The following is a 25365-nucleotide window of genomic DNA, read 5'->3' as shown; positions in this document are numbered from 1 at the left end:
ATGAGGCAAGGCAGCCACAAGAATGTATTTTCTATATAGTTCTGTAGGTTTCTATTCCAAATTCAATGATCCTTTCCTTGCCTACTAGCCTGCCCATCCCTACCACCCCACTGAAAATCATGATGCTTGAAGTTGTCTGGTTATCTCAAGACTCTCATTCCTGTATGGATGATGCCTGGAGACCTGGAAAGAGGACCGTTTCACGTTGTATTTCCACCCCTCCTGTTTATCTGAAAGCAGTGGGCCCTGAAGCCCCTGCTGATGCTTGTGCAAGTGATACGAGCTGAAGGTTTCATGAAAACATTCCTCATTGCCTAAGGATTTGATGATAAGTTGGTTCCTGTTTATACCAGTGCAAAAATATTTTGTCCAGAGTACATATTAGTACACTAACCAGTACAGAATGCATTTCTGCAGAATGGAATTCTTCATTATAAAAAATTTTCCACTATGGTAAATCAACAGCCCAAGCCAATTATGTTATATTCTTTTCTTTTTTTTTTTCTTCTTTGCATGCTTGCAGGATTCACCTTAAAGGACTTACAGGGACGGCCGGCAAAATAAGCAGCATAAGCCAACCAGGAAATGATTTTAGCACAAAGGATGCAGACAACGACAAATGTATTTGCAAATGTTCACAAATGCTCACAGGAGGTGGGATGACTTTTCTCTCTTCCTATTTGTTTTGGCAAGGAAGAATTTCATAGAGTGAAAGCCTGGCTATTTGGACTTGAACTTGTGATTGGTGACAATGTCCACATTTCACAAATAGACTTACTAGATGTAGGGAGATTTGTTTTTCACCTTTTCAGGCTGTTGAGTCTTAAGATTGTGATACGGAGCTGGAATTGTCAGCAGGCCAACTGTGTCTCTTCAGGACGTCACTCTGGCACAGAGAGGGGACATCTGATATCCAGCAAGCTTTCCTGAGCTGGTGCTTGCTGAGTAGCAGATGTCAGAGCCACGCTTTAATTTCATTTTGCTTTATTAAGAAGGTTAAAAATTCAAAACGGCAACCAAAACAGAGACATAGATACATTAGCATAGAAGAGTTTCTAATTAATAATTCATTGTGCAAACATGGAATTTCCAGGTATCTTTCTTTAAAGATTTCATTAATATACAGCAAATACTTACAAAGAAACTAATTAGCCAACCTGCTTTTTTTTCTTTTTAGTGCACCAAATTAAAAAGAACAGTTGTCCACTTTAAATCATGGTGTTTATGCTCATGCGCTTCTTGCTCCCTACCTTTCATATCAGACTGCTCTAAAAAAAAAAAAAAAAAATTGAAACCACACCCAGAAACAAGAGACTATTTTAACAGTCACTTAAAATGGCCAGATTAGTATCCAGCAACATTTAAAAGTTCAATGACAGGGACCAACTGCTAGAAAATTTACTCTTCCAATTTCTAAAAGTTTAAAAATCGAATGGCCAGAACCACTTAATTGTGACCAAGACAAGAAAAAAGCTTGACAAATGCTATCAAGTGAGTTCTCAAAAATATTGAAAGACTTAAACCAGCAACAAAAATTCTGCTGAGAGTACAAACAACGTAAAGGCAAACAGGAAGTTGGCAGGGTTTAATTTGTAGAGACTGGAAATTATATTGCCAAAAATTCATTCTTTACTCACCCAGGAAAGAAAAAGGTAAGAGCTGTGGTCGATTTATTTGACAAATATAAGGTAACTACATAAACAAGACCTAAGCTTTTCATGTGTTTGCACGTCAGTGAAGAATCATTTACGGTCAAGAGAAAGGATTTATTTATGAAAATAGTTTGAAATTCAATAATTTTCCTGTCTTTAAAATAATACTGAAAGAATTAGAATCCATTAAAAAATCGGTCCTGTGGTTCTTTAGATAATATATTTATATGTATCTACATAATATATACTGGCAACACAGGTCTTCTCTATTAGCCATGTTTATTTCAATAATTATTTCAATGAAAGAAAGCTATTATATTGATTGTGTAAAAGCTGACTGTCTCCCTCAACCTTTTTGAAGCCAACAAAAAGGGGAAAAAGGGTGGGTTGGGGGGACCAAATGTACCGAATCCTTTTTTCCCATCTGCCATTCCCACACTGAACCCAGCTGTCCACTCAAGAGGGCGGTGGTTTTTAGACCACCCGTATGTCATGAGCTACTCAAGAGACTAGGAGAAGTGCATTAATAACCAAGGAAACAATATATTTATTTACTCGAATCAAGATTTAGGGCTGGGAGTAGAAGTGGGAGAGACTGGGGAGAAACACACAGCCCAAGAGAGAAAGTGAAGCAGTAGGATTTCAGGCCCCAGCCCATTGTCTGGGCCCCGGGCAAACCAGGCTAATGATCAGCTAGGTTTTTGCTGGGACAGCAAATTCTATAGTTACGTCAGCCAACAGGCTCTAGGGCAGACAGATCTATAAATCTGCAACATTCCTGAATACTTTCAAGGATTCTGAATAACACACACAAATGTCTTATCAAATCGACGTTAATCTGAATCCGCTCAAGACATGAGCTGTAACTGGATGAAATAATCGATCATCACAGTCCAATGTGTAAATATAATATAATCATTACATCAAAATATTTTTTATTTAAAGAAATAAAACTTCACAGATACAACTAAAGCTGTCCTGCCAATACCTGCCTGTGGGGCGAGCAATGAATTCAGGTTCATTCACATTAGTTATTTATTGTACTAGGTACGCAGATACCATGAACAGTTGTTTTTTCCTATATTCTAAAATCTTACGTAAATGGCATCGTACTGTATGTGTACTCTCAACACAATGTCTGAGATTTATTTAGGTTATGTAGATCTAGGTCATTCCTTCTCCTTGAAAACCAGGGCTTCTGGCACACTCTTGTTTCTAGGTAAAAGCATCAAAACCCCAAGCATGGCCATTCAGGTGTCGATGCAGACCCACCCCTCCCCCTGCTGCTGTGCCAGGCAGCTCCCCTCACCTCAGTGAGCACACCACTATCACTTTCAATTTCCTTTTTGTCTCTAGGACTTAAAGATTTCCTTTTCATCTAGCTCCCCTGAATTCTTAAAATTTGGAATCATTAAAAAAAAAAAAATGTTTGGTAGAAGGAGGGAAGCCTGAATCCGTCTGGTCCACTAAGTTGCTGGAACCAGAAAGTAATCCAGTGAGGGTCATCCAACCATTCTTCAGTGTTTTGACTTATCCCCACTTTCCACTGTACTCTGGTGATCACTAAATCAGCACCAGGGAAGACGTGCCATGCATGTCTATGGGTGACTGGTCTTTCCACACAAGGAAAATGGAGTACAACAGCCCATAAAAACATTTGCCATATGGAACTAGGATTTAACTTGGGTAAAGCTGGAAAACCATCACTCTCATCTGTCAGTGGGGCACATTCTATACCCCTGAATCTTTGCATGTGTCTACTTAAAATGCACGGAATTTGACGGGGGGGTTAGTTGAGTGTTTCTAATGCCACGGTGAGACAGAGTTGGGGTTACCTAGTTCCTAATTCCTTCTGCGTCTTACTTTCACAGGCTGGTGGTTTGATGCATGTGGTCCCTCCAACTTGAACGGAATGTACTACCCACAGAAGCAGAACACAAATAAGTTCAACGGTATTAAGTGGTACTACTGGAAAGGCTCAGGCTACTCGCTCAAGGCCACAACCATGATGATCCGACCAGCAGATTTCTAGATGCCTGCACACACCTGAGGAGTGGTGGCCGACTACTCTTATTTTCAGAGACCTAATCCTGAAGCTTTAAAAGACAAGGCTGCATACTGTGCCCTCGTCCACCTCAGAGAGGCAGCATGCGCTCAGGTGCCACAGGGATCCACGAGCTCCAGCTTAGAGCCCCGTAAAACCTCCTCACTCAAACCTGCATCACTCATGCACCGACGCACAGCCCTGGTATTGTGACCTGGTAGAATGCCTATGTGAAGATAAATCTAAGCCTGCAAATTTAAGACTGACAATTTACAGACTCTGTTGTCACAACCAAGAATGTTGTGCCGGCTTCATCCGTAAATAACTGGAAAACAGAACACTTAGGCTATACAGTAGAGATAACCTTGGAGCTACATTTTTCTAAGCCCTGTTTATAGATTGTGTAAATATCCATATGTCCTGAATTCAGCACCACTATCATAACTGAAAGGAAGAAAAAAATCTCTAAGCCATAAAAATATATTATATATTCAGGGATTTTTCTGGGAAGTGCTTATTTGCAGTTTAATACTTGGAGAAAGAAAAAACATAGTTAACGCATTTTTCCTCCTCCTCTTAGGTGCTTTAAACTTTCATTTTGAAATCAGCATATTTACGAACGTGTTGACAGCATAGTTTTAAGTTAATGCTCAAATATATATTTCAAGTTTAAATGGTGAAAACTTCCAGGATCTCTGAAATTAATAGAAATGTGTGTTCTTTCAGTTTATATGAAGATTGTACTATTTTTTTTCTGCCTGGCTGTTAAATATGAAGGTATTTTTAGTAATTAAATATAAATTATTAGATAATTAACATTTAACCTTCATGATAATACGATTTTGTGATTTGATTCGGAAACAACTGATTGTGCCTCATGACAAGGAAAGATTCGATTTTTAATGATGAAGAAAATTATACATTTAATTCCATGACAAAGAGACTTTACTATGTTTTCCTCACTATTCTATTACAAAGGTCTTTTTTTTTTCTATTAAGTTATACTTTAGAGAAGTAGGCTACAGTTTAGTTTGTGGTTGAAAAAACCTTTTATTTAAAGCACATACAAAGCTAGATTCACCCCTAAAGTCTTTTTTTTTTTTTAATGTCCACCAGCACACTTAAAAAAAAAAGCATTTTGGAGTGCAAAACCAAAATCTGATGTTTATAATAGATTCAAATCTTTACAGAAAATTCTGAGAGCATGGATTTAAGCTCAGGGCTGAAAAACTTTAAACCCCTAGAGTTTTAACTCCATTTGAAGTTTTCATAGTACAATTAACACTAATGTACCTCGTGTAATGCTTTATAATTTGGAAGCAATTTCTCACGTATTTACCTTGGAGTCAGCTGCTGCTAGGAAGCTAAGGGCCAAATTTGAAACCAGCAGTTACTTCACGTCTGTCTTCACCTTATGGGGTTCTTCAACTATGTTTTTTCTTTATTCCGTTTTTTCTTATGTAATTTATTTTCCCTCTATATGCCTCCACCCCAACTTCGTTTGAGAATACTAATATTTGTTGCGTGTTTCAAGTCAGTTTATGGACTCTGGAAGAGTCCGGCACGCCACTTTCTCTACCACTTCACTGTGCTTCCCCGACAAATATATTGAGGAAAGAACCTCCCCATTTTTGAACAGTCTCTCTTGTTACATTTAAGTAGGCTTTATAAATTCAACAGAGCACAGCTTTGTACCAAGTTAAAACATTATCTGGTAATAAGAAGATATCTCCACTGCAAAAGAAACCCTAAGTTTCTGTGATGTCTCGATGACCACACCGCAGACACTGAGGTGGACCAGTGATAAGATGGGAAAAATTGGCAACAGCATACTTGATACCGTGTGCCCACGCCGGCAGGTGAAATGCGTTTCAAAGACACGCCGCACTGTGTTACACAGAGTTATGTATACTCTCTTATGACAGAGAGTAGGGGGGATTTGTGTCTTTACACTTCAATTCCTTATGTGGTACATCAAACAGAGTCTTGCCAAGAGGAATGTTTTTTCTCCTTAAGAAAATATTTATAAAGTGGAGGGAAAATCAAAACGATAATCTTAAAAATGAAAATAAAAGCAACCCAACAACCTAGATAAATGAGTGATGAGAGGGTAACGTCCTACGCATACTTCAAATAACAGCAAATAACACCAGCCCTGGTCATAGATAAAAATTGCCACTTCTCTCTGAGGTATTAATCTTCCAAAAGCATAAACTGTGTCACAAACCAGGTAACTTTTTTGAAAATGAAAGCCAACATCTACATGATCCTGCTTCCAATTAAACCTGAAATTACCTATTTGTTACTTAATCTTTTAAAAAATTAGAACTTCCATTAAGCATTCAAAATATTTAAAATTTAAAATGCAGTAAAGTTGAAGCTGCATTTGGGAAGAGCATCAGAACATAAAGACCACATCATGTTGCCAGCAGGCCATGACTTTTATACCTATCAGTTCTATCTCTAAGAGCAGTAACAGCTTTATTTCTTAAAGCAGTAAATAAGACATCATACCATCTCAAGAATCTAGTCCTTTTTCATTTCTTCTTTTTCTCAATCCTGAGGACTTTCGTAATTAAAATTCTTTAAGATTTCATTCCATACGATTTTTTGCAGAATATTCTCACATTCCCACATTTGTTCTCACAAACGGATAAAAAAGTATTATGAAAAGTTCTATGAAAATGTGTTTTTAACTGCGAGCATAATTGGTCTTGACTTAACCAAAACCTGAGTCCATATCTATGCAAATAATAATTTCCTGAGAATTCCGAATTGTATTTACCATAATAAAATAACATCTGACTTACAGGAGCTGCAGGGAAGTAGTTAGAAAGTTCAAACGGTTCCTCAGAAATCCAGTGACCCAGTTCCAAAGACCACAGTACCTACAAGTGACACAATAATCAGAACATTTATTATAGATTCATTAGGCTCTCGGTGGATAATAAACCACTTTGAAGATATAGCCAAAACAAAACAAAAAACCCAACAGTGACTATGTACTCCACAGATCTGAACCAGATGTGTCTTACACACCAAAGTACCATCAGAATCTTCATGCTGCATCAATCTTATGAATAATAAATGCTTTTCTTTAAGAAAAAAAAGTTTCCAATGACTAGAAATCTGGGTTATTATTCTAGTGAGGGCAAATACTAAACACCACCCCAATAACAAACATCTGAAATACCTTTTTAAGAATTCCAAGTTTCCAATTTAAAGAGTCATTATAGACAATCCTCAGTAAATATTCCAGGATTTTATTAATTTAAAAAAAAAACATTTATTAGGAGAAGATAGATCATAAGCTTAAATTAAAAAAGCAGCCCTTCTGGTATGTGATTTTGTTTCTAACATGGACTAATATTTTCAGAAGTTCTCCTAAAACAATTTGAAAATCCTTCCCAGGCTTTGGAAGGATAAAATGTTTCATAAACAAGCCTTCAGTATTATTATTTATTATTGTATTTGAACTCACATATTTTAAATGATCAAAATGATGTTTTTGCTTTTAATTCAACAATTTTCAAGATTCTATAGTCATCTCTACTTGATGAGCAAACTCCCTGAAAATCTGTTCCTATTTCCATGCACCAATAGAATTTTATAACAAAAATAATCAACTGAATTACATATCCCGTATTTATTTTTCATCTGCAATTTCATTTCTTACATTCAGTGAATCCACGCTCTTTTCTAGAGTTGCAACATAAAGTTTAAGTTTGTTTTGCTGAATTACTGGGGATAAGGAGGCAGTTTTCCTGTTTGGCAGTTTCTAAGATTAAGACCCATCTATGGGAGCTTGGTCTTAAATATTTCTAAGAAAAAGTGCACATGCTGGTGTAATAAAGACAATAACAAGATACAGAATCTGAATGACAATTCTCAGCACCGGTCTGTATCTTACTTTAAAATGCAGGCATTTATTCACTCAACACTGTTTTCTTCATCTCACTAACCGCTTGTCTGTGAACAACGTATTGAGAGCCGACGGTGAATAAGAACCCACGCTAGGTCCTGAAAACACAAACCCAATCCCAGAGGAGTTCACCCTCTGGCAGGAGCCATGAAGGCAAACCACAAATGGTGATTTCTCAAAACAGTACTGTGGGAACCTATAGAAGAAGCAAACTAACTCTGTCTAAGAGAATCAAGGAAGCGTCCACAGATGAGGTGACATTTGAAACAGAGTCTTAAAGGATGAGTAAGAGTTCATCAGGCAAAGAGAGACAAGAGTGAGGAGGGGAGGGGACATTCCAGCACGGAGAGAATGCCACATGCCAAGGCAGGATTAAAGCGGGTTCTTTTTTGGGGGGGGCGGTGGCTAAAGGGTGCTTTGGAAGAAGTGGTAAGAAAATCGGGTTGGTTAGATTCCTATGGTAAGGTATAATAATATACCCTGTTTATATCACTGTATCTGCAGGGTACATGGCAGAAGAACAATCCAGAAAAGACATGAGAAAGCTCTGAGGGTGCTGAGCCCCAGATGACAGAATGGGAATGGAGTATGATGCAGGGCAATGTGTCTTCACTATAGAGAGAGGAAGTGATGAGTTGTGTTCTCAAAGACCCTAATTCCAACTTCACTTAGCTCTGGGTGTACATGAGCATTTTGTCAGTTAAGTCTCTTTTTTGCTTTCCCCTGATTTTACTGGCTAACCAATATAGATAGATAGATAGATAGATAGATAGATAGATAGATAGATAGATAGATAGATATCTTCATAAGATCAATGAAAGAGGGTATGAAAAAAATGGTACAGTGAAATCATGTTTCTACCTGGCTATTTAGAGGTGGTTAAAACATTAAGTAACATAGTGTTTGCCTTACTTTTATCAATGTATGATATCATTTATAGAGACACACTAACAACATCTGTGTGGTTCCCTACAAATCTGTGATTAGCCCAGGAAGTAAAATGTAAAAAGCTTCAAAATCAGGTTCATTTAAGACATGAGGCAATGTGAAAGAATTAGGATAGTGAGAAACATAATGTACCAGTGAGAGAATCCAAGGAACCAGTCTTAAAAATGCGTGTGGCATTTGAGTTCAAATGTAGTCCACATTAAAATGTCAACTGAACCTCCTGGAGAAAATTTATGTTCTCTGAGTTTGACCCTTTCTAAATGTTATGAAAATAAAGCCATAAGGCATCTATAGTAGAATTTTGGCAAGTGAATTAATAAATTGAATTTAGGTAGGCATCCCAGAAATTAATATTGAACAGAGATAGCAGAAAACACTGATTTGATTGTAATGAAATCATCAAATCAGAAACATAGTGCAAGCTTTTCACTTTAGTTCTTTCATTAGCCAAAGTTATCTTTAGCTTAGTAGAGTGTTCAATATTGGGAAAATCTACTCTGCAAGATCACAGCTAAGGCTGTGAGTGAACTAAAAGTTTAACCCAACATATTTCCCATCATATATGTGATAGAATAAAAATAACTAAGATGCAATTGGGTTGCATAAATACAGAGGATCAAATCCCATGTTTATAGACCTTAAAATGAGGGCTGAGTTATTTCAGCATCCACTGTGAATGGATATAATATTTTTGATATTTTAAAACTGTTGTTCATAAAACTTGAACCCTGTTGATGAATTTAAATAGGAACCACTTGACTTATTATTAGATTAACAGCTACTGACGAGACAAATTACCACAATGTAGGCGTGACCACACAGTTAATTCCATACTAGGCAAAACACAAATGGTCTTCTCTTGTTTCACACACATCTATCATTTCATTTGAACAATGTGAGTCAGTGGAGCTACAGTGAACCCAAGCCAGAAAATGGCACTGGTATTGAAAGCAAGTCCATAACAGCATCATTTACAAGGAAGACAGTGAAGCTGACTTAATGGTTAACACATAGCAAGATGAACACATCTTTATGTTCACCTTCTCCCCAATACTCAACTAAAAGGATAGAATTTAAAAGAACGAGAAGAGTCTACAGCAGATAAAACAGGGTATTTTGGAAGTTGCAAAGCAGATGCGTAAATGATAAATGACTTAGAAGGGCAAAGAAAGTTCAAACTTAAGTGTCTAGAGAAAGAGATCTTTGGGAAGCATCCAATTCCCTTCACAGACTCTGAAGGCAAAGAAATTGGTGGTACTGGATATGTCTGAAGATGGGGTATAGAACAGGGTAAAAAAAAGAGATATTTACTACCCTGTAGCCCACCCACCCCTGGAATAAGACAAAAGTAAAGTCAAACCGGCTGCTCTGAGAGCAATGGTGGAAAGCGCTAGGGAAAACCTCTCCAACCCTTCCCCTGGGACACCAGCCATTCTTTCCTGGGGACACAGATCAGCCCAGGGGAAAAAAGACATACAACTACTAAAAAGCTTGGATCTCAAATGCCTCCATTCACATCAAATTATCTATACACCACTCAGACAGGCAGAGTTTCAGTCAGCTTTTCAATGCCTCATTACTGAACATGACTTTATACCCATTTGATAAAAGCCTCTAGCTTGAAAACATAGACCAAACCAAACAAGAGTGGAATTCCTGGCATCACAGTGATGGGAAGTCCCTGGCTAGCAGCAGCTCTGCAGACCTAGAGGCAACCAGTCTCAAGGGAAAGAGAACAAATGGGCTCATGCGTGGTGCCTCTAAGAAAAACTAAATGGGATTGGAAGGTAATCTGATGTAGAGACAGATTTGTGAGAAGAATTACAATGCTTTTAGAAATTTTTGCAGTCAGTTGGTGATAGTTGCATAGAAAACTAAGCAATCAAAATAATTGTCAATGATTAGCTCAGGAAAACCAACAAACACAAATTACCAGAGACAACCATAGTACATTACATGGCTCAGTTCAAACAGCGTCCACATACTCATTTATGTCTGTGTGTGTGTGTGTGTGTGCGTGTGTGTGTGCGCGTGTGTGTGTGTGCGTGCGCGCATGCCCGTGCGTATGCACATGTGAATGTGTATTTATATGCATATATAAAATGTTAAACAAAAATTGTAACCACAGTGAGTAGACTGGGGAACAGAAGAGGAGGTGGGACTGAAAGGCAGCCATACAGTCTTAGTTTGATCTTCCACAGAAGGAACTCTACAGACAATGTCTCAAAGTTAATTTTAAAAAATGGCAAGGAAACCATTTTATTTAGAAATATGTAGGTAAAATATCAGAAGGCTATTTTAGGAGTGAAAAATCCAGGCTGGGAAACAACAGGGCAGGAGGTACCATTTTTTATTATAAAGCCTCATAAATTATACTTGATTTTTAAAAACACTTTACTTTGGATAATTTTAGACTTACAGTACAGGGAGTTCTCATTTAACTATCACCTAGATTTCTCTATTGTGCGATTATCCAAATTAACTTTGCTCTTCTGTTTCAAAAGTGCTTTGCAACTTGAACCAGCTTGTTGATATCTACAAGAAAATCTTGCTGAGCCTGTAAATGGAACTAAGTTGAATCTATAGATCAAAATGGGGAGAACCAAAAAGAAAGACAAATACCATCTGATTTCACTTACATGTGGAATCTAAAAAACAAAACAAACAAACAAAACAGAAACAGACTGCTAGATACAGAGATCAATCCCGTAGTTGCCAGAGGGGAAGAGAGTAAGTGGATGGGCAAAATAAGAGAAGGGGAGTAAAGGGTACAAATATCCAGTTATAAGGGGCGCCTGGGTGGCTCAGTTGGTTAAGCGGCTGCCTTCGGCTCAGGTCAGGATCCTGGAGTCCCGGGATCAAGTCCCACGTCGGGCTCCCTGCTCAGCAGGGAGTCTGCTTCTCCCTCTGACCCTCCCGCCTCTCATGCTCGCTCTCTCTCTCTCTCATTATCGCTCTCAAATAAATAAAGAAATAAATAAAATCTTAAAAAAAATATCCAGTTATAAAATAAATAAGACACTGGAGGCAATATAGCATAGGGAATAGAGTTAATATGTAACAACTTTGTATAGTGGCAGAGAGTAGCTAGATTTACCATGGTGATCACTTCCTAATGCATACATATGTTGAATCACTTTGTTGTACACCTGAAACTAATATAACATTGTACGTCAACTATACTTCAAGAAAAAAAATGTGTGTGGAGGCCTGACAGCTTAAAAAGTACCCATTTTCCCAATTCATGAACATAGTATCTCTCTCTTTTTATTTAAGTCTTTGATTTCTTTCCGTAAATATTTTGTCAAGATTTAAATATTTTAATTTCTGTGGATGCTAATATAAACGGCATTTAAAAAAATCAGAATTCCAGTTGTTTATTGCTAGCACATAGAAATACAACTGAATTTTGTATATTGACCCTGTACCCTGTAACCCTGCTGAACTCACTAGTTGTGGGGGGTTTTTGGAGATTTGTTGATGTTTTCTGTGTAATCATGTCTTCTGTGAATAAACAGTTTTATTTACTCCTTTCCCAATCTGTGTGCATACTCTTTTTAGTTCCCTTATTGCACTAAGATTCCCAATACAATACAGAAGAGAAATAGTGATGGCCTGCAATTGCTTAAACTCCTTTGCGAGGCAAATTTGATTTATTACAAATAAAAACAAAACCAAAACGAAACAGGATAGCATAAACCCAAAGTGTTTCTGGGTATAAATGAAATGTACCTATGGAAAGCACAGTGTTTCTTTGTTTTGTTTTATTTTAAATTTGAAAAGTTTATATTGTTATCTAGTACTAGTGCTGGCTAGTGGTCCTGGTGCTTTTACTAATTGCTTCAACTTCCTTTTCTCCAAAGAATAATTAGAAAATTCAGAGTGATCAGAAGTACTATAGCTCAAGATCAGTAAATGTTACTTTCTAAACCAGAACCAATCAAATTAACTTCTCTTAACATTCACCTTAATTTCCTTCTTTGTGGGAAACAACAATATTCTTTGTGTACAAAAGACTTCATGTTGTTCAATGTATCTGCTGATTAAAATCAAATCTGACAGTCAGAAACTTATGCCTCAGGTTTAACCTGTGGGAATCTAGTTAATATCAAATAGTTCAAAAGTATACTTCATTCTCTACTTTAATCACTGAGAAGAGATTGTCCTACCCATCCTTGCCCCCACCAACCGTGGTAGAAAACTTAGTTGTAAGAGTTTATGGAGGTATAAAAACATACACTCAGCATCTGCAAATCTCTTCTTTCTTATAGAAGATGAACAATAATAGTAATTAATTTTTTTGCTATTTTAAGCTAAAAAGAAAACAGTACAAATATTTTTCTCATCAGATTTTATAAATTCTTTGTCTCGGTTATAAGAGTAGTTAATTTGCTCAAACACCACCACCTTAAGAGAATTTGCTACTATGTACATTGTTTAGACTTTTCCTACCGGGAGAATAATATTTGTGTTTTTTCCACAACTACACACTATAGGATACTGGTTAACACCACAGAATCCAGGCAACTGGGTTAAACCAATCTCCATCTTGCTGTGGCCCTGTGACAAGAGGCAAGTTAATTACCCTTTCTGTCACATGAAAACACTACATGTCATTATAAATGACAAAAGGACCATGTAGCTAATGATATAGTAGCGGCAATGAGGCTATTTATGGGTTACATTTCAGGATTAAAAAGTTGGGGCTATCATTTGCAATGACATGGTTAATCTGGAAAGCATTATGCTAAGTAAAATAAGCCAGAAAGAGAAAGTCAAATACTGTATGCTATCACTCATAGGTAAAATTGGGGTGGGGGAGAGAACAGTTAGAGAACTTATTCTAGCTAAATAAAAGATTTATATTAAGCTCCAAAAGAAAAAAAAAAAAGGTTGGGGCTATCGATGGTATGGTTTTTAATAACTAAAGAAGAGAGTATAGGGGGCTTATGTCCTGAACACTTTGGAGCCAGAAAACTGAGGAGGTCTGGTCTTCTGAAAAGATTGACTTGGACTGGCAAAGTTTCAAGGCAATAGTGTTTGTTACAAAATAAGCCATTCCTCTGTGTTTCCAACACATCTCAGAACATCAGGAAATGCTTTATATGATTCCATGAAGTTATTTTAAAATACAAACCCATTCTGTAGATGTAATGCCTCTCTCAATGAGGCAATTTTCCATAGATGATTTTTAAAAATTGAGGTGAAATTCTCGTAATACACAAGTAACCATGTTAAAGTGTCCAGTTCAGTGGCATTTGGTATATTCACCGTGTGTGCCACCACCACTTCTTTCTTGTTTCAAAACATCTTAATCATGCCGGGAGTGTACCCCATACCCGCCAAGTAACTACCCTTCATTCGCCCTGCTCCACTCCACCCCTGGCAACTGCTAATCAGCCGGCTGTCTCTGTGGACTTGCCTATTCCACATAAACTGTAGGAGAGGAATCAGACAATATGAAACCTTTTGTGTCTGCTTTCTTTCTCTTAGCATAATGTTTTCAAGGTCCATCCAAGTTATGATAGGAATCACGGCTAGGCACAAGTGTCAACAGTAAGTGATACTTATTGAGTGCTTACTGAGCACTTTATTTAGATGATCTTTCAATCGTTTTACAGATAAGGAAACTGAGGCTTAGAGAGTTAACTGCCTTACTGGTCACACGGCCAGTGAGTGGCAAGGTTAACACTGAAACTCACGGTCTTATCCGTTAACCTTCCAAAAACACATAAAGTGGTGCGCAGCCACAGAATAAATATACCCACGTTTAAGGTGGCAGAAGATAAAAACATTCTCTAGGCCATCTCTAGAAGTAGATGCCAGAAAGAATACATGCTATGTATTGAGGAAAGGCTGAATTCAAATTCAAAACTCACTCATTTTCAAGCACTGTGACCATAGCGACTTACTGAAATCATTCAAGTCTCCGTGTCCACAGAGGACACAAAGGAGTCTTGTCCTAACAAGCTGAGAGAGCCTAGGATGGCCAGGATGCCAGGATGGCCCCCTCCTTACGTCTTCTGTGTGACTACCATCCTCTAGAAGCAGCCCTACCCCACCCTCCACATATGGCTGGCTGGTCTCTAGAACCTTCCAACTCAGTGCATGGTCGTAGGGCCAGCAACCTGTACCTCACCTGGGAACTGGGAACTGGTAGCCAGTAAAGAGCTTAGGACCAAGACCTACTTGTGAACCACAATCTGCATTTAATAAGATCTCCAGGGGATTCATATGTGATTAAGTGTTTAAAAAGCACTGTTCTGCCTGTCTCAAAAAAAAGTGGCAGGAAACCAAAATCTTAATACAACCTATTTAACCAAGACAGATAAAATAAGCAATAAAGTACTAAAAATAAGTAGTTAAGAACTCTTTTTCCTTTTTAAGAGATATTAACTGACAGAGACTAAATACCAGATGGTAAGAGGAAAAGGCTGTTATACATTGATATATGCTCAAATATTCTTATTAAAACGTTTAGCTATACGGCATATGGGCATTTATGTGAGATTTATGCTGCTTGTAGTTTACCTAATCTTTTCAGCCAGAAAAAATGAAAATGGATTATTCTTGGATTTTAGAGCTTAACGGCCCACTATTAGCTACTTTTTACATATTGCTAAGCAAAGACCAGGGTGACCCAGCATTTCACCAGCATACTGACATGTGAAGTCCAAACATCTTTATAAATAACACAAGCTCGTACTTTTCTTATCAAAATGAAAACAAAGAAATAAATATAACACATTCCAATGTAACTAAAACAAACATCAGAAACATCACTTCACTGTATGAAAATACAGTAGGAATTATTATGGCCATCATAGACAATAAGCCAAACATTAATATTATGGCTACTCAGGGCAATCACTGTTTCTTATTCTTTCTGTAAATTTGAGTTAAAAAGATTTTTTCTTAAACGAGCATCAGGTCATCTTATTTTCAGTGAGTTTTAACAAGAAAGTCATGAGCTACACGGATACCTTCATAATATATAATGATGCACAACGTTTTTATACATTTTTAGCTCATCGGGGGCAAAAACAAATTCTGAGGTTTCTTAAAGAAGTACGTATGTTTAGCCATGTCTCTGCACGCTTATTCCTTCCACAAGTAAGCGCTGTATTCCAGTTCCATCCTGGGCCCTGGGCCAGGTGAGAAATGACAGGCATGGTCTCCGCCCTCAAAGAGCTTGTAAGTGCTTTAACCAGGGTCTGTTAAAGAGTTTCTGCTTTTCTGTTTGAAACTTTCTTGATTTTGTCCTCGTCCCTTGTGCCAAGGGGGGCACGGCTATCTCTAAGTAAGTTTTAATCCTAAAATTACTGTTTACAATTTAACAACTGAAACAAATGTTCTACTACAATAAAGTGTACGTGCAGGTCAGAGATACTTGAAGGTCAAACAGCACAAACTTCCAGCTACAAAATAAATAATTCATGCTAAAATTAATCACGAAAAGAGCAGGTCTTAAAAGTTCTCATCACAAGAAAAACAATTTTTATAACTGCCTATGGTGACGGATGTTAGGTAGACTTATTGTGGTGGTAGTTTTGTAACATACACACAAATCTTGAATTATGTTGTATGTCTGAAACTAATAACATGTTATATGTCAGTTATACCTCACCTAAATAACTGTGGATAACATTAAGTATTTGTATACTGTTCTTTCTTGTTATTATCTAACAAAACCAAAATAAAAAAGAATTATATAAGGGGGGCCCCTGGCTGGCTCAGTCGGTAGAGCACATGACTCTCGATCTCAAGGTTGTGAGTTTGAGCCCCACGTTAGGTGTAGACATCACCTAAAAATAAAATCTTAAAAGAATTATATAAAACAAAATTCGGTGGAGAGGTGTTCCTTCTATGTACCAAAGGTGTTTCTCTATGTACTCTCCAGTGGTGACGAGAAAAACCAACTCAAAAGAACTAAGAAATAGATCCATCATGCACCTAAGGCGAGCTGCTATTTTAGTTGATAAAACCACTTTTAGTTACATATTTCTCATTCTCTGGTAAAGAAAAGCCTAAAAAATTTCCTGTAGAGAACATTCCAGGGCAATGAATTTAAGGAGAAATGTATTGTATGGATCATACATAAAAAGTATCAGGTAGCAAAATGTACAATGTTGTCAACTGTAGTTTTGAAGAAGGTATGACAGTTGTCTAAAATCCTGTTATTTCTTACATCAGTGCTCCTCAAAACCTAGTATTATCACTAAAGCCTAATTCACAGAGGTACTTAGGCAGACGAGTTCAAGTGTTCTATTCTTTAGCAACTTATTTTAACTTGGGTATAGAGCTTAGAAACCTGAAAGAATGGACAGCTAACAATGTCCCCAGCATTACTGATAGATACCTAAAATGATGTGTAAATGACGGATGTTCAAAAAGTCCCAGAGAACGAATCATGGTTGCATTTTTCTGAGGAGAACCTAAAGTTAAGCGAAACATTTTGTGTTGTTACTGCAAATGAGAACGGTTTCACTGGGTGTCAGACTGAGCACAAGTGACAACTGAGGAACTCAATGGAAAGTTGAGGAAGTGACGTATCAAAGATGCACCTGTAGGCACAGCTGGAATTTTTTCTAAAAACGAGCTTTGAATTTGTGACACAACTCCACATTGACCAAGGGGAGGTCCTAGAGTCCTCAGTCATAAGGCGAGAAGGAGATCATTCGAGGTTTAAAAAAAATTAAGAACTGGCATCAGATGCGCTAAGTTAAACAAAATAAAAACAGTGTGGTCCCTGAATGCCAGAATTTTGAAAGGGATGGGGTGGGGGGGGGGGGCAATAAGTACCAAAGCCAAATCTCTTGATTTGCTGATTTGTAGCCTCATCCATTTAAATTGTTGGCCAAATATGGCACCTTTGCCTTAATACACATAATACACATACATAACCTCGATCTAGTTTCTTCTTTCCTGCTAAGCCAATAGGTCCAGGTGCTCCACAAACACACGCCCAACTCACTGGGATAAAATCAAACTGTCAAGCACTAGGAATATCATTTTTCAACTGGCCATCTTACAAAGCTCGAATCATATTTTATATTGCCCCATCCAGCTACCAAGACTGATGTCTCTGATTCAGTCACAGCAAGAGGTCTAGAAATAGTTGTGCGCTTTCTACTTCTTCACTTGCTGTTTCCAAGACTACCGACAGCAACCATCTAGTCGAATCCAAGGCTGTTTCTCTGCCTTCATCGCATTCGTCCTTCAGTGGTGTTCCACGTGACCAAACACACTCTCCTTTCTGAGACAGTCCCTCCTCTAATGGAGTATCCCATTCACCTGCTGCCCCACCTCATCACCGCCTGATCTTTCTTGGTCTCCCTTGTTTGATCCTCCACCTCTTTCTTGACTTTTAGACGTTGGCACGGCAGGGCTCAGGGTTAAACTTTGCTTCTCTCCTCCTTGTACACTCATCTCCTAGGTACCATGGCTTTAAGTTCCATCTATGCATAAATGGTTCCCCAAGGAATATTTATAGTCCTAACCTTTGCTCTGAACACATGCGCACACGCGTGCACACACACACACGCACACACACACACGCTTAATGGGATATGGGATAGTTCTGCCTGAATGTCTGATAGGAATCTCACACCCAGTATGTGTAGATCAGAATTTTTTATTTTACCCCAAACCTGCAAACATTTTTCTCCCCCAGTATTCCCTGCCTCAGTAAATGCCACCACCATGTACCCTCAGGTGCTCAAGGAAAAAATTTAGGGAGGAGCCATCTTGACTTCTCTATTGATAACATGCCATGTATTACCAAATCCTGTTAGATCTTCCTAAAAACTACACCAGTGTGATCTCTTCTCTCCCCACCTAACTGCCACTGTATTAGTCATGGCCATTATAATTTCTGACCTCGATAATCTTAACTGCCTTCTTCTGGTCACTCCGCTTACTCTGACCTTCCTGCAATCCTTCTTTACACAGAAGCCAGAGAAATCAAAGTCTGTCTCTCTCTAGTCCAAATACTCCAGTGGCTTCCCATCCTCCTGATCATGATCTCCGCGTGCCCTGGTCGCTGTCAGCCTCTCCAAACACCTATCCTTCTACTCCTCCTCGCTCAAAGTGCCTCAGGGCTTTCTTTCCCATGCAAAGTCTCAGCTTCAAGACCCACACACTTGCTTTTTTTTTGCCAGGCGTATTAATTGGATTCTATCTAGTCTCTTTACAAAATTAAAGAACAAATTATTGATGTAAAGATATGAATTCCCAAAATGGCAATGGAATCTCATTCATGTTACAGTCCATGGTTGTGTCTAGAGTGACTTCACAGACTTCTCATACTCAAAAACAGCTCTCCTTTAAACTCCCCAACTAGTCATCCTAGATGACGATCAAGTCCTGTTCACAAACCTATCTTCTCAAATGTTCTCATGACGGGCAACTCCAGAGCCCTTGATTTTCCAGGGCAATCTTTCTCCTATCTGTCCTCCACCACGAGTTCCCATCGAACTAGGAAAGCACAGTGCCTCCAATGTGGAAGAACCATACCCAAGGAATGGCCAGGATGAACCAAAGGGACGGCAGACAGGATGGAGGACCTGCGTGGGACCACCTATGTCCTGGGGTACCGAGGGAGGTTCTACTGAAGCTTGCCCAAGGTTCTGCGGAGGAAGAGCATGGGCACTGTTCGGTAACCACCTCAGTGAAAGGAGCAATGCACTGTAGACCACGTGTTTCTCCACAAATGGAATCCGTTATTTTAATAATGACAGTATAAATCAGGTGTACTTTGAGATGACTATTTACGATCACTGCCTTAGCACAATGCCTTTATCAAGACTTCAAAGATCCGCATTCAAGTCAGACAGGTTATTTTTTCTAGTATCTCCATCACTAAACACAAGTGCAAAATCTGTGCACTAAACACTATTGCAAAAATATTCTGTAAGGACTCAATGAGACAGTGGGTATGAAAACATTTTTTAAAGTGGAAGTACTTTATCAAGGTATAATTATCTGTGGCACAGTAAGAAGGACTTTGGAATCAAGCCGATGTGGATTCAAAGAAACAAACAGGAGACCTTAGTCAGCTTGGTATTATAAGTGCTAGGGCACACGGTTGCAGCCAACAAACATTTGTTAGACAGAACTTAAGCAAACACCTCAAAAACCCTAGTTATAAATGTGGCACACCAAGCATACTTTGCTTAAACACTATTCTTAGAATGTGCTCAGAAGGTCAAAAAAAAAAAAAGACAGAGAGGGAGAGAATGGTTTTCAAGATGATTCTCTTTAGTCTTGGGTAGACAGTGTGATGGACTAGAACACCAGTGACAATCCTAGACTCTGGGTCCGGTGCTGCCACTGGTCATAATTCTAGGAGAGCAGCTTAGCCTTCTTCACTAGCCAACGAGAGATCCAGGCTGCATGAACTATAGGCTTTGTTCTAACGCTGACATTTGATTCTATGTTCACACCAGTTAAATCAGACTCACTACTTAACCGAATCCAGTGTGAGAAAGCCAATTGCATGCCATCATTTCAAGAAAATTAACTCATTATGACATCATTCGTTGATTTATGAGACACTTGATCATAAAATTTTTTTTTTTTTTATTCTTTTAACAGTTAAAGTGTCTTGAAATTTGGCTGTGGAACTGACCAAACTCCATATTTGCATTTACAACTGATTTAGCTCTCAGACTCTATCAATCCTTATTCCTAAGCTGTTCAGTATCAATGTATGTTGACCTGAATATAGGCTGAACCACTCCTCACTGCTATGTGGTGTCTTTGAAGCAGAGAAGGAGCTTTATGTAACAGGAGCCTGAAGGAAGAAGCCTCGGTCACAGGGCATTCCACTAGCTTTCACTGAACACAAAGCAGTATAAAGGTAAAGCAGAATTGTAGATAAGCCAGGGGAGAATGGAGGAAACACCAAATAGGCGAAAGTTAGAAGATAGGGTCTCTAAAGAATCCAAACAGCACTATGCTTAAACACAATATAACAAAAAAGCTTTGGTCTACAGGGATCCTTTGGTCAAATCAATTTCTTTATTTTTCTGTTGTGTTACTTCCTGTCTCCCACGAATAGGAAACAGAGCAACTCCCGACACAGTTTTCTATTTCTCTGTATCTGCCAGACAATTTAGTCACAAAGCAGGAAAAACACAAGTTATTCTCTCTGCTGAAAAGAGCAGGGTTAAGAATGAAAGTAGGAACCACTGTAAACATGTACAAATTGCCAACATAGTTTTCAAAATAAATTTTTTTAAAATAAAAATTCAAACTGAATTTTGTTATAAAATCACCATAATTTTTTTGATATGACTAACTGGGCCACATACAACCATCTAATTTTGAAGAACTGCTAGAAGCCTCCTTTACAAGCAATTTCCAGAGAATACCACACAAACCCTGAAATAAAAACATTCTCAGTAATGTTTTTCTTGGAGGCAAGCTTATACAGCTAGCCAAAAGGAATATTTTAAGAATCCCCCAAATTGCATTGGGGACAAGGAAAAAGGAGGGGGACCACAGAGAGAGAGAAAGAGAGAGAGAGAGAGAGAGACAGTCATTCCTTTACACAAAGACAATGTGGTCCTTGAAGTGTATCATATGGACACTTCAAATCTTGGCCCTAAAAGAAATTGCATCCTGCGGAATTCATATCTAAAGGCATACACAGTTGCAGATGAATGTTAAATTGTGTATTGAGCTTTAGACATTATGTCGCTTGGCTTTATAAATGACAATGACAGCTATTCTCTCTCAAAAGAGTTTATCACGCATGAGTTCGAGCCCCATATTGGACGTAGAGATTTAAAAAAAAAGTTTATTATGTTTATGCAATTGCATTTTTTAGAAAATTAAAGGAGGGAGGCCATGCAAAAAGCAATTATCTTTGTCTTATTTAAGTGAGATAAACAGGGAAAGAGATCCAGTTCATTTCTAAACTTTTTTTTTCTTAAGAATGCAAGTCAGCAATAATCTATTAAAATCAATAAACACGCAACACCAGTGAGAGAAAACATTTGGCAGATATCACAAGTACATCACAAATACACAAACAGGCACTTTACACTGCAGTAGACCCAGTCCTTTTCAATTTCCCGGGAATCGGTACTTCTCACGAGTAATGACACATTTAGGCATCCCTGGTAAAGCAATGCCTGTAGCTGCTTTCACAGAAAGATACTAACGCCAAAACTATCACTCTTCAAATCTGAGAGTGATCACTTGCAGCAACCTTTGGAGAAGGCCAAAATATACGAAAATCGGTACTATGGTGGCTTTTACAGACGTGGGGTTTCCAATATACTGAATTACCTCCAGGTACCCAAGGGGTACTCTTCGTAGGTCCCTCAAAGAATGAAAGCGGGCGTACTTCCTGTTGACCGCCCAGACCCCACCATGTTTCCCTCTCATCCTTGCTGGGGGTCCCCCATCAGACCCCACTGACTCTCTTCTCCTGCGTGCCTGCCGTACTCACGAGCCTTCTTGGTCATTCCTCAGGACTAGCGAGGACAGAACGGACTGCCCATGGCAAAGTTCTCACTCGTCCAGAGAAAAGGTATCTTTTTAAAATTGTACGGTTAATGCATTCTGTGGACAAAACTGATGATGGTAGACAGTGAGTGATTCTCATAGCCCTTTGGGGAAATTGATACATTGTCATTTCTGTTGTAAAGCAAACATTTATTAAGTTCTTACTTCCTGCCAGTCACTGATGTGAGCACGGTGCATGTTTAACACTTAGCTTTCACACAGTCCTGTGAAGGACGCATGGTCCTCAGCTCCGTGTCGGACAGGGAACCACGGCTCAGTGAGGAGGAGTACCGTTCCCAGCACCCAAGCAGCTGAACGGAGTCTATTCCCATTGTATGTGCGGATGGAGGTTAACTTCCAGCCTGTGAAATCTCCGGATCTGGGACCAGCCATGGAGCTTGGCACTGAACTCTCCTGTACTTATTTTTCCTGTTGCTTCATGTTATCATCCTACTAACTGTTAAAACATCAGAAGCCTGGATCTTGTGTTATACTTTTGTGAGTCTTCTATTTCAAAATAACCTTGATGTAAATGTACTGCCAATCTGGACATTGTAAATGATGATGATAATCTGATAGAAATACATGGGGACCTCCCAACAGAGCATACATGTGTGTGTTTACATATGTGTATGGACGTGTATTTTCAGAGTAGTTATTTAAACAGTAAGATCCTTTTCATTCCTATTCTCTCTGAATAACTACTTGTTGATTTTGGTCTTCCTAGTAGAAGCCAAGATCAAATACATGAGCCTGTCAGAAGTCATATCTTATAGAAGAAACTGGCTTAATCAGTGGTTTAGTATGGGAAAAATAATATTAAATTTTCAAGCAGCTGCTTTAACACTATTCAAAATCACCATACTGGTATATTCAATGTATTACTTAAAAATATTAACTGATTGCTTTCATGAGCCATCTTGCTAGTGTAAAAACCTTGAGGAAGGCTCTCAGGGTTCAGCATTCTTAAAGCTGTTTCAGTCCTGTCTTTGCTCTTGTGTTAGAGGTCCACATAACCGGTCTTCCCTCTCCAGGCTAGCTTAGCTCCCCACCACCATCACCCAGGAAGCATGAAGGAACATGAACAGCTTCAAAATAGTTAGAGATCCAAGGCAAAGTATGTCTTTCTTTTTTTTTTTTCTTAATGTTCTCTATTTCTCAACGGTCTTTCTTCTTGTTTATAATCCACAAAGCCAGTTCTGAAGACAAGAAGTCCTAAATAAACGTAGTGGCAGAGCTGGTTCCTTCCGGACACTCTAAGGGAGACTCTGGTCCAAGATTCCCTTGGCTGCTGGAAATCCTTGGAGTTCCTTGGCCTGTAGATACATCACTCCAAGCTCTGCCTCTTCACATAGCCACCTACCCTCTGCATCTTTCTAAGCTTTCCTGAAGCTCATCCTTACAGAATTCATACTGATTAAAAGTTATCAACCTGAAGTACAGTGAAGTGGATAATATGGCACTTATGGAATTAATACATTTGTATTTGTGGGATTGCAGAATGATGAACCCCCTAGAAGCTGTCCACAGCTGAGCCCCAGAATCTGAGAATATGTTACCTTCCACGGTGAAGGGGACATTGCAGATGCAATGAAGTCAGGGACCTTGAAATGGGCAGCTATCCGGGGTTATCCAGGTTGGCCCCATGAGAACACAAGGGTCCTTACAGAGGCAAGAAATTGGAGAAGGTGTGACAAGAGAAGCAGAAGTCACAAGGATGTGATTGCCTCAGGGGCCACAAGCCAAGGAATGCAGGTGGCCTTTAAAGCTGAAAAGGTAAGAAACAGACTCTGCCCTAGAGATTCTGGAAGGAATGCGGCCCTGACAACACCTGGGCTTGAGCCCCGTGAAACCTATTTTGGACTCCTGACCTCCAAAAACTGTAAGAGAATAAATCTGTGCTACTTTTAAGCCAATAAATTTGTGGCAATTTGTTAGAGCAGGCACAGGAAACGAATACAGTACCATGGACTCCTCAGAAGAAGACATTATTCAAGGTGGTGCCACCTGGGCTTAGTTAAGAGAACTGCTCCTGGCCAAGTTGGCTGAGTATCTGGCAAGGATCCACAGGTGACATGCGGGCTCCTGGGGCTACTACCACGTGGTACCCAGTTCGTGGGGGCCAGAGAGAGCAGAGGCCATTGCATTAAACTGGCAGGATCCCCTGTGCCAGATTCATGGTCCAGGCACTCCTGGTGCCGGCAGGGGATGCACCGTCTCGACCACATCTTGTCTTGGCACTGGTTTCCCTTATAGGCTCATGACGTTGGTCTTGGTGCACAAAATGAAAGGGCAGCCCACCCTAATGTATTCCTCTTAAATCATAAACGATCTTTGTTAAACCGTCTTGGTAACAACTTTTTTACGGTTGTTCAAGTCAACAGCACCGGCACCATCCGCTAACTCCTTCCCCTCACACCCCACAGCCTATCCACGGCAAAGCCACCCAACTCCGGCCTCACGGTACTGTCCAAATCAGAGTGTCTCGCCATCCAGTCCCAGCTGCGGTTTTCTCTCACTGGAAAACGAAGGGAACAGTATGCCAGCAGGTTCCCTGATGCTACTCCTTCTTCCCCACAGGGAGCTCTCCATACAGCAACCACCATCCTCTGAGCAACACAGCTCAGAGCATCTCTCTCTCTGGACAGAAACTTCCTGATAGCTCATCATGACACAGGAAGATTATCCAAACACTGGCTCTCTTGTCTCATCGCCTACTTTTTCTCTTGGTGAGCCCCAACCGAGCCTTCTTATTATTCCTCAAACATACTGGTCTTGCCTTTGGCATCCCACCCTTTGGGACCTGGAGTGCTGACTTCATAGGAGCTGTCTGGGAACTCCAGCAGCCTGACACCTGGAGGCCAGGGGTTCCATGGGAGAAGGGGGTGCAGCTGGGGGGAGTGGAGCCTGGACAACCCTGTAAAGGGAGAAGGGGACCATCCTATCCTCCAGTCAGCTGGTTCACCAGCAGGGACTCCACAATGCAAGAGATTCATCCAAGTTGTGGCAGGAATTACGGTTTTTTTTTTTTTTAATAAGATTTTATTTATTTATTTGAGACAGAGAGGGAGAGAGAGGGAAAGAGTGCCAAGTGGGGTGAGGGGCACACGGGCAGGAAGAAAAAGACAGAAAGAAGCCCAAGCAGGCTCCACGCTGAGCGCAGAGCCCGACGCGGGGCTTAATCTCATGACCCTCAGATTAGGACCTGAGCAGTAACCAGAGTGGGACACTTAACTGACTGAGCCACCCAGGGGCCCCTATCACAGTTGTCTTTTATTACTGAG

At 39.4% G+C, this 25365-nt stretch overlaps 2 protein-coding genes across 6 annotated transcripts in view; one reads left to right on the top strand and one right to left on the bottom strand.

Moving 5' to 3' along the window:
• The window catches only part of ANGPT2 (angiopoietin 2), a 53331-nt gene extending 49647 nt beyond the window's left edge, over positions 1–3684 (top strand). For all 4 annotated transcript variants that reach the window (XM_088021361.1, XM_028099838.2, XM_028099837.2 and 1 more), the window contains 2 exons: positions 524–654; positions 3524–3684. In XM_088021361.1, coding sequence (XP_087877487.1) covers positions 524–654; positions 3524–3684 — 292 coding nt within the window. The remainder of the gene's footprint in view (positions 1–523; positions 655–3523) is intronic.
• The window catches only part of MCPH1 (microcephalin 1), a 249919-nt gene that overhangs the window by 124214 nt on the left and 100340 nt on the right, over positions 1–25365 (bottom strand). For both annotated transcript variants that reach the window (XM_028099833.2, XM_028099835.2), the window contains one exon: positions 6507–6584. In XM_028099833.2, the coding sequence (XP_027955634.2) occupies positions 6507–6584 (78 nt within the window). The remainder of the gene's footprint in view (positions 1–6506; positions 6585–25365) is intronic.

Source organism: Eumetopias jubatus, unplaced genomic scaffold (assembly GCF_037043125.1).
Source record: "Eumetopias jubatus isolate StellerSeaLion01/CBP00866 unplaced genomic scaffold, mEumJub1_p1.0 scaffold_2, whole genome shotgun sequence".
NCBI classification, from domain to species: Eukaryota; Metazoa; Chordata; class Mammalia; order Carnivora; family Otariidae; genus Eumetopias; species Eumetopias jubatus.
This window is presented reverse-complemented; position numbering and strand designations above follow the sequence as displayed.